Source organism: Aythya ferina, assembly GCF_964211825.1.
Source record: "Aythya ferina genome assembly, chromosome: 21".
Lineage (NCBI taxonomy): Eukaryota > Metazoa > Chordata > Aves > Anseriformes > Anatidae > Aythya > Aythya ferina.
In genome coordinates, this window is record NC_140319.1 from 2,487,454 (window position 1) to 2,496,297 (window position 8,844).

Genomic DNA, 8,844 nt, shown 5'->3' on the forward strand with positions numbered 1-8,844 from the left:
CGTGAGGGGATTTGGGATTTGGGATGGGAGGAAATTGGAGATGTGCCTGGCAATTCCCTGGGCCGCAGGTTGGGTTTTTCATGCGAAACGGAGGGGTTTTGGTGAATCGGAGCGGGTGCTGGTGGCTGCATCCAGCCGTGGTTGGTTTTTCCTGCGGGTGCGGCCTGCTCTGCTTGCACCCAGACACCCCGTGGGTGCTGCCTGGGGCAAAACCCGTTAATTTAGGGGAAAAAACCCTCCTGTGTGCCCACCTCCTGTTCATTAGGGTCACCGGATGGAAATCCCCAGCGCCGAGGGCTGCCCGTCGTGCACGGCCACAACCTCGGCTGAACCCGAGGGGAAAGCACCACGAACAGGTTGAATTTTATTATTTTTTTTAAGGGAATGTTTTAGCCACTCTTCCCAGCCATCCTGTACCCATTACAAGCTGCAAAAAAAAAAAGAGAAATAAGCAGCCACGCTGTCCTGTGTGTGCAGGAGGGTGAGCACTCATGGGGTAAGGCATGCCCAAAAAACCACCCTGCCTCCGAACCCCCAAAATCACGAAAGCTGAGACCAAAACCCACCCCATGGAGCGATCACGGCACCACTTTCGGGCACCTCCTGCTTCTGCAGGGCAGCACCAGCTCTGCCCAGCAGCAGGTTTTGCTGTGGGATGTTTATTCCTAAGAATCCCCCCGTCCCCAATTCCCCCAGCTCCGTGTTCAGGGCTGAGCCGTGGCTTCTTGGAGCACCTGGGGCCCGGGGATGCACCCGCACAATCGGTTTTTTTGGGGGATTTCTGAAATCTGGGGCCTCCCCACCACACCGCCCCAATTTTCCGAATTTTATCAGTGCCTTTGCCAGGGGAGTGCCTGGATCTGTGGGCGCTGAGGGTCAGCGCGAGCTGCTGCGAGCAGCGGGGATGGAGCTGTTTTGGGGTTCCCCGTGCCCCCCCCGTTGGCTGCTTGGGCAGCCTCACAAGGAATTTAACCCCGAATTCCTCCCCCAGAGGTGTTTTCCCATCAAACGAACAAAATAAATAACCCTGCCCCCAATAAATATTAATGGCAATCAATTATTCAGACGTGCTGGCCCCGGTCACGGCGCCGTGCCCCCCCCCCGGCCCCCATCAAAGCACGGCACCTCCGGCTCGCTCTGCTTTTGTCTCATTTTCCTTTTTATTGGTACATTGCAGAAATAGCCCTGTGTAGTGGAGGAGAAGTGCACCATACACGATATTTAAGAAAAGGAGGAAAGGAAACCTGGCTTGAGGTCTGTCATTCAGAGTCGCAAACAGAAAACAATAAAATAGGCCCTCGCACGAGAGGTGCTTGTTTGTTTTTTTTTTTTTTCCGTTTTTTTTTTTTTTTTTGCATGTCATGCAAAAGAGTTAAAAAGAAAGACTAGAAAAGAGAAGTCAAAGAAACCCCACGAGAGACCGACAGAGGCGTAGGAGCCGAGCGAAGCCCCGGCGCTGCCCGCGAGAGCGCAAAGCCTGGGCAGGAAACGCGGCTCCCCGGCACCCAGCGTTTGGCACTCTTGTGATGATTACATCCATCGGGTTAATTTTTGATCGATTTTTTTTTTTTTTTTTTTTTAATACAGTCCATTGAAGAGAAGAAACTGCCACAAGATCAGAAAAAAAAAAATTACCCACACTACAGACTGCATGGTTGTTAAAAAGGCCGAGCATCCCCCCCCCCGTACATATAAAATCTCCGTCTGCACAGAGCCGTTTGCTCACAGCAACCAAGAAGTGCAAGCTTTAAAAAATAAAACCACGATTCTCCCTCCAGTCCGCTCCTTTATAAAAGTTGTGTTTTGTTTTGTTTCCCCCCACCCCCGCCACGCATTCCATTGCGAACCTTAAAACGCGACCGAAATATAGATATCTATATATATTTTATATCATTTCCCAACATCGAAAGACACCAACGGAAAAAAAAAAAAAATACAAAATTAAAAAAATAATAATAATAAAATAAAAATAAACCCCAAACGAAATCGAAGAACAGAACCAGTAGCACGGTACCTCCAAGTGCACGGATTCATTTTTGCAAGGTTAACTCGTGTAAACAAGGCGCCCGCTCGGCGCCACCCCAGGGTCCGAGCCCCGGCGCTGCGCTCGCCGTCCCCGGCGCAGGAACCCCGCAGCGCCTCCGTCCCTCGCGAGCCTTCGTGGACGTGGCTGGGGGGGGGAGGATTTTGGAGCAGGTTTTATTCTTTTTTTTTTTCCCCAATTATTATTAATTTTTTTTTTTTTTTGGGTGTGATTTTGCACCTGACGGGGATCCTGTGCTGTCCTGTCGCCCGCATCCCCTGCGCGGCGTGCTGGCGGTGACGGCGCTCTGAGCCCGGCGCGTTGCTTCTCCCGGTGCTTTTTTTTTTGTTGTTGTTGTTTTTAGTTAATTTTTGCCCAAAACCTGGGATATTGGAAACCGCCCCCCCAGCCCCTGGTTTTCACCGAACGTCCCCGGAGAGGTATTAAACCCCGGGAGGGGCCTTTTCGGAGAGGTTTTGCAGCACGTCATCGATCCGATCGTCTTCGATAACCACTGGAAAGCAGGAAAAAAAAAATATAAAGAAACGGAAAAAAAAAATGAAAACAAAAGCGGGGCTGGGAATGCGGCAGAGCCCGGCGGGGAGACGGTACCAGGGGGGGGGGGGATGCGGATGGTGCTGAGGGTGGGGGACACGGTGCTGGGGGGGGGATGAGGAGGGTGCCCGGGGCATGGGGAGCACCCCAGGGGCACGGTCCTGGGGAGGGGATGCGGAGGGTGCCCGGGGTGGGGGGCACGGTCCTGGGGGGGTGGGGGGGGATGTGGGGCACCCTTGGGATCTCCAGGACAAGGGGGGAGCATCCCCAGAGCACGACCCCAACCCGGAGCAGGTTCACCGAGGGACCCTGGGGGGGGGGGCGCGCCGCACCTTTGGGATCCCCGAGCGCGCAAAAAGCACGGGGCGCGCACCCCGGAGAGGGGGGGTCCCCGGAGCAGGTTCCCGTTTCCCCCCCCCCCCCCCCCCCCAATAATTTCGGTACCCACCTCTCTTGCTGCGCCCGATCTGCCCCAGTTTGGGCGGCCTCTTGCCCTGCCCGGCCGCCAGGAGCCCGTCGGGGCCACGGAGGCGCACGGGGAAAGGCAGCTCCCCCCCCGCCGCGCCCCCCGCCAGCTGCCCCTCGCCGTAGGGCGACCCCTCCTCCGCCATCCCCGGGGAGGTGGGGGGGGGACACCCGGCGGCGGGAGGGGGGGGCCCGTTGGTGCCGCCTCCCCCCCCCGACAGCCTCCCGGGGCTCGGGGGGCCCGCGAACCCCCCCCGGGGCAGCGGCTCGGCGGAGCGGGGCGACCGCCCCGTCACATCCCGGCCCGCTCCCGGCCCGGTTCTGGCGGCTCCGGGGGCTCCGCTCCGGTGGCACCGGCGGCGGCGGCGATAGAGGAGCGAGGGGCGGGCAGCGGGGCGGAGCGGGGAGCGGCCCCCACCCCGGCAACGGGATAAGAGGGAACGCCTCCGGGAGGGGTGGCCCCGGGGGGAGAGGGGATCCCCAGGGGTGCCCCCAAGGCGAGGGGGAGCGCGGAGGGTGAGGGGGTGAGGGGGTGAGACCGCCAGGGTGGCTGGGGGTGTCCCGTAATGGTCTGTGGGGTGAGTGGAGATGCACCGTGATGATCTGTGGGGAGGCAGGAGATGCCCTATAACAGTCTATGGGGAGCCCAAAGCCACCCTATAACAATCTACAGGAAAACTGGAGCCACCCTATAACTATCTACAGGGAGCCTGGAGATGTCCTGTAACAGTCTATGGGGAGACAGGAGATGCCCTATAACAATCTATGGGGAGCCCCGAGATGCCCCATAACAATCTTTGGGGAGCCCGAAGCCACCCTGTAACAATCTACAGGAAAACTGGAGCCACCCTATAGCCATCTGTGGGGAGCCTGGAGCTGCCCCATGACAATCTGTGGGGAGCCTGGAGCCGCCCTGTAACAATCTATGGGGAGCCTGGAGATGTCCTATAACAGTCTATGGGGAGCCCAGAGCTACCCTATAACAATCTATGGAGAGCCTGGAGATTCCCTGTAACAGTGGATGGGGAGCCCAGAGATGCCCTATAACAATCTATAGGGAGCTCAGAGCTGCCCTGTAACAGTCTATAGGGAGTTCAGAGCCACACTATAAAAATCTATGGGGAGCCCAAAGCCACCCTATAACAATCTACAGGAAAACAGGAGCCACCCTATAACCATCTATGGGGAGCCCGAAGCCACCCTATAACAATCTACAGGGAAACTGAAGCCAGCCTATAACAATCTATGGGGAGCCCAGAGCTGCCCCGTAACAATATATGGGGAGCCTGAAGCCACCCTACAACAATCTACAGGGAGCCCAGAGATGCTCCATAATAATCTATGGGGAGCCCAGAGCAGCCCTATAACAATTAATGGGGAGCCTGGAGCCACCCCATAACAATCTACGGGGAGCCCGAAGCCACCCCATAACCAATCTATGGGAGCCCGGAGCTCTGGGTGGCAGCGGGGAAGCGGGGACAAAAAAAAAAATCTATTTGCACAATGCTGGGGCACAGCGGGGCGTTTTGGGGCAGGTGAAGGCCGGGGGAGCGGGGCTGGGGCTCGCTGCCCCCGTCCCTGTCCCTGTCCCCGTCCCCCTGCGCTGGCAGCGCCACGTGCGAACGCCCCCGACACCCCCGAGCTGCCAGCTCCTTACGTAAGGGAGCGGGGAGCAGCTCCAGAACAGGAGGCGAAAGGCAGCGGGGACAGCGCTGCCCCCACCCCAAAAAGCTTATTTTTAGGCTCCCCGCATCCCGGGGGGTGACATCCCCGCGGTCCCCTGGCAGGACAGGGCTGCTTTGGGTGGTTTTTTTTTGGGGTGCTGCCGCTCGCTGCGCAGGAAAGGGGGCAGCTGGGTGGGAAGAGGCTCCTCAGTGGCTGTGGCTATAATCCCTGACCCTAAAAAGAGGGGTCCCAGCTCTGACGCCGAGGTGAGGCGGTTTTAGGGCTGCAGCAGCGTGCGAAGGGCGAGGAGGGGGCAGGAGGCAGCTGCTTTTTTGCTTTTCTGCTTTTTTTTCTGCCTCCTCCTCCCGCAGCAGGCAGGCACTGCCATCTACAGCCCGCCTGCACGCGGCCCTACCCGGCAGTGGGGTCCTGCTCTGCTTTTATGGCCGCCGGAGAAGGGGGTTATTTTTTGGGGGGGGGTTTCTCCTGGCACCAAAACCCCGCCCGCTGCTCGCCCATTTTCCTGGCACAAAGCGTTTCCCTTGAAACGAGCCCGAGAGCAGGGTTCAGGCACGCTGGAAACCAGAGGGCAAAGTACCAGGGAGGGCAGAGCCCTGCCCCGAAACCCCGGGGGGGGTTCCCCTGATCCTACAGGGGGTGGGGAGGCAGAGGCGGTGCCGTCAGGGCCACGGGGAGGTCACGAGCCGAGCCAAACGCTCCTCTCAGCCACTTTTATTATTTTACAGCCCGTCCCAGCTCCCAGCTCAAGCCCGGCGGCAGAAATCCCATTTTCACTTCCTCCTCGTCCCGTCCCGGCGCGCTGAGGAACCCACAAGCGGCAGGAGCGAGGGAAACGCCGCTCCCCTCCTCGCAGAAACCCCAATGCTCGCGCAAAAACCCCCCAGAAGCTCTGCAGAAAGCTGTCCTGCTCAGGGGGGCGGAGGAGCTGCTGCTAGGTGGCAGTGCTGCCCGCCGGCCGCAGCCTCCCAGCAGCTTTTGGGCACCGAATTTTCCCACGTTGGGGGTATTTCAGCTGGGTTTGTGTCTCCGTGCACGCCTTCCACTGCACCCAGCCGAAGCGCCCCGCTCTGCTCAACCCCCTCCCTTTCCCCAGCCAGGATTTTCTCCTAAAGAAAACAAAAAAAAAAAAAAAAAAACCAACACCACCACAAAACCATCCGCCCCGACCGAAGCAGGACCAGCGAGAAAACCCCTTTAGGGGCTTTCATGCCCCCAAAACCTCCCCCAGCCGCGGGGCTTCAGCTGTTGTAGAGCGGCACCACCCTGGCGATGGGCTGCCGGCAGATGGGGCACGCCTTGGGGTCCGGCAGGGCGCGGTAACACTCGGTGCAGGAGCAGACGTGGCCGCACTCCAGGAAGACGCAGGCCTTGGCGTTGCTCAGGCAGATGACGCAGGCGTTTTTGGGCACCTCGGCGGCGGTTTCGTGCCTCAGCCGCAGCTCCTGGGCCTGCCTGAACTCCTCCCGCAGCTGCTGGAGGCGCCTCCTCTCGCGGCGGTGCCGGTACTGCTTGCGCAGGAGGAAGAAGAGGAGGGTGCAGGTGGCGAAACCCGAGAGGAAGGCGAGGATCTTCCAGAGGCGGACGCTGGCCTGCTGCTTCTGCAGCAAGGCGTCGAAATCGGCGCTGCTGAGGTAGTAGCGGAGGCCCTGCTTGGGCGGCTGCAGCTTGACGGTGTCGCTGTCCAGCACCAGCTCCCCCACGCCCGTCAGCAGCGTCCCCACCTTCAGCATCTGCTCGGTCTCCTGGATGCCCTTGGGGCGCTCGCCGCTGATGTAGTGGCCGAGGACGTCGGTGAAGGACTGCACCGAGGGGTGGAATTTCTCGTGCACCGTCTCCAGGCTGAGCTCGGCGGCCTCCAGAGGTTTCATCACCCGCACGGCGACGCCGGCGCCGTCCTCCGGGGGGGCCAGGTCGAAGGGGGCCGTGTTGGTGCGCTGGTGGATCACCTTCTCGTAGTCGTTCCTGGGGGATAAAGCCAGAGTCGGAGGGGAAATCCTCCGGGGTTGGGCCAACAGCGGCATAAAGCGAGGGTTGTCACAGCACATGGGGACAGCTACACCCCGTTAAACCCCCCCCGTCACCCCTGCGGCTGTGACAAAGCGAGCAGCAAGCAGCAGTGCCCACCACACGTAAATTCGAGGCGTTATCCCACGAGCTGAGGCCGTCGGGGCGCGGTGAAATCGCGGATGAGGCCACACGGAGAGGCTGGAAGCACTGACGGACCCCCCCCCTGCACGGGATTCCCTCCTGGGGGTGCGGGCGTCCCATAAAGGGCGGGGGGGGGCACGTACCAGAGGTGTGTGGTTCGGTTCCACACCATCTTGTGCTCCTGCAGCGTCAGCCTCTGCACCACGCCGCGGCAATCCTCCACGAACTGGCTGCTCAGGGTGTCCTTCACCGAGCGCACCACGCCTGCAACACAGCCAGCGCTTATGGGGTCGGGGGGGGCGCAGACACCGATAGGGGGACGGGCACCAAGCCCTCAGCACCGTAAGGCGGCAGCTGGCACCGTGTAGGGTTGGGGTTTTTAGGGAAAAGAGGGGGTTTTTGGTGAAATGCACGGGGTGGGGAGGGGGAACAAGTGGGTTGTGCTCATACGGGGGGGGTACGGACGCTAAGGGGGGGCTGGGGCATCAAGACCTCGCACTGTGTGACAGCCGTGAGGTGAAGGGGTGGGATTTTTAGGAAAAAAGTAGGAATTTGGGGTGAAATGCATGGGGTGGGGGGGAGGGAGGAGTGGTCCTCATAGGGGGAGGGCATGGATACCAAAGGGGGCTGGGGCACCAAGTGCTCGCACTTCAAGGCACCGCCTGACAGCTGGAGAGGTGGGATTTTTAGGCAAAAAGGGGGGTTTTTGGTAAAACGCATGGGCTAGGGAGGGGTAATGGGGGAGGGGGTTGTCCTCATACAGGGGGGAGCACACACACCAAGGGGGGCCGGGGCACCGAGCCCTCCTGCTGCAGGGCACCACCTGACAGCCACGAGGTCTGTGTAGGGTTGGGGTTTTTAGGAAAAAAGTGTGTTTTTTTTGGTGAAATGCAGGGGCTGGGGAGAGGTTATGGGAGCAGGGGGGTCCTCCTCATACAGGGAAGGGGGCACTGACACTGAAGGGGGCCGGGGCACCAAGTGCTCACACTGTGAGGCACCGCCTGAGAGCCGTGAGGTGTGCGTAGGGTTGGGGTTTTTAGGAAAAAAAGTTTCTTTTCGGTGAAATACATTGGCTGAGGAGAGGTTACGGGGATGGGGGGGGGTAGTCCTCATACAGGGAAGGGGGCACAGACACTGAGGGGGGCTGGGTCACCAAGCCCTCACGCTGCGAGGTGGCACCTGACAGCCAGAAGGTGCGTGTAGGACTGGGATTTTGATGAGAAAAATGCTTTTTTCGGGTTGAGGAGGGGAGGAGAGGGGTCAGCAGCCCCTCACCCCCCCAGCCCCTCTCCTACCTTCAATAACCGCATAGGGCACGCAGCGCCCCGGCGCCTCCAGCAGCACGGCCCGCAGCTCCCCGTCCAGCCGCAGCCTCCTGGCACCCTGCGGGACGGGAGGAGGAGGAGGAGGAGGATGAAGGCAACAGGTCGGGGCCTAGCAGCGGCGGCGGAGGAACCAGGCCGCGGCCTAGGCCCGGGCCTGGAATTCGGGGCTCGGGGCTTCGCGTTCAGCCCCGGGGGGTCCCGGTACGCACCTGGAGGCCGCGGGCCTGCCGGGCCTTGTGTCGGTAGGCGGAGCACAGCAGAGCCGTGAGCGCGGCGCTGGCCGCCAGCAGCGCGGCCTGCAGGCCCGAGGGCCGCCCGCCGCCATCCATGGCCGCCGTCACCATGGCAACCGGCCCGGCGCGCCGCGATGACGGCAGCGGGGGCGCTCTAGGGAGAGACCATAGAGAGCGCGGTCCTCCGAGAGGGAGAGGGGAGGGGGCGCGGTCCTCCAAGGGAGGGGGGGGAAACACTGACCCTTTTTTTTGGGTTGTTTTTGCGGGTTTTTTCTTAGGGGAGGATTAGCCCCAGTCTCAGCCTCGCACCCTAAGGGTTTTGGAGGGGGATTAGCCCAAATCCCAGCCCCACTGCGCTTTTTTGGGGGGGATAATAGCCCAAATCCAAGCCTCCCGCCCTCAGAATTTT

General features: G+C 60.5%; 2 protein-coding genes across 2 annotated transcripts; both read right to left on the reverse strand.

Annotated features, from left to right (window-relative positions):
* Positions 1-2,232: 2,232 nt before the first annotated feature.
* On the reverse strand, positions 2,233-3,373 carry CAMK2N1 (calcium/calmodulin dependent protein kinase II inhibitor 1). The gene is made up of 2 exons (XM_084495173.1): positions 3,027-3,373; positions 2,233-2,537 (listed from the first exon to the last, which is right to left on the reverse strand). Exons 1-2 carry the CDS (start codon positions 3,187-3,189, stop codon positions 2,467-2,469), a joined length of 234 nt encoding a protein of 77 aa, XP_084351299.1. The 5' UTR covers positions 3,190-3,373; the 3' UTR covers positions 2,233-2,466.
* A 2,052-nt stretch (positions 3,374-5,425) lies between these two features.
* On the reverse strand, positions 5,426-8,540 carry MUL1 (mitochondrial E3 ubiquitin protein ligase 1). The gene is made up of 4 exons (XM_084495174.1): positions 8,412-8,540; positions 8,173-8,260; positions 7,021-7,141; positions 5,426-6,691 (listed from the first exon to the last, which is right to left on the reverse strand). The coding sequence occupies exons 1-4, from the start codon at positions 8,529-8,531 to the stop codon at positions 5,968-5,970; spliced, it is 1,053 nt and encodes a 350-aa protein (XP_084351300.1). The 5' UTR covers positions 8,532-8,540; the 3' UTR covers positions 5,426-5,967.
* Between the last annotated feature and the right edge of the window lie 304 nt (positions 8,541-8,844).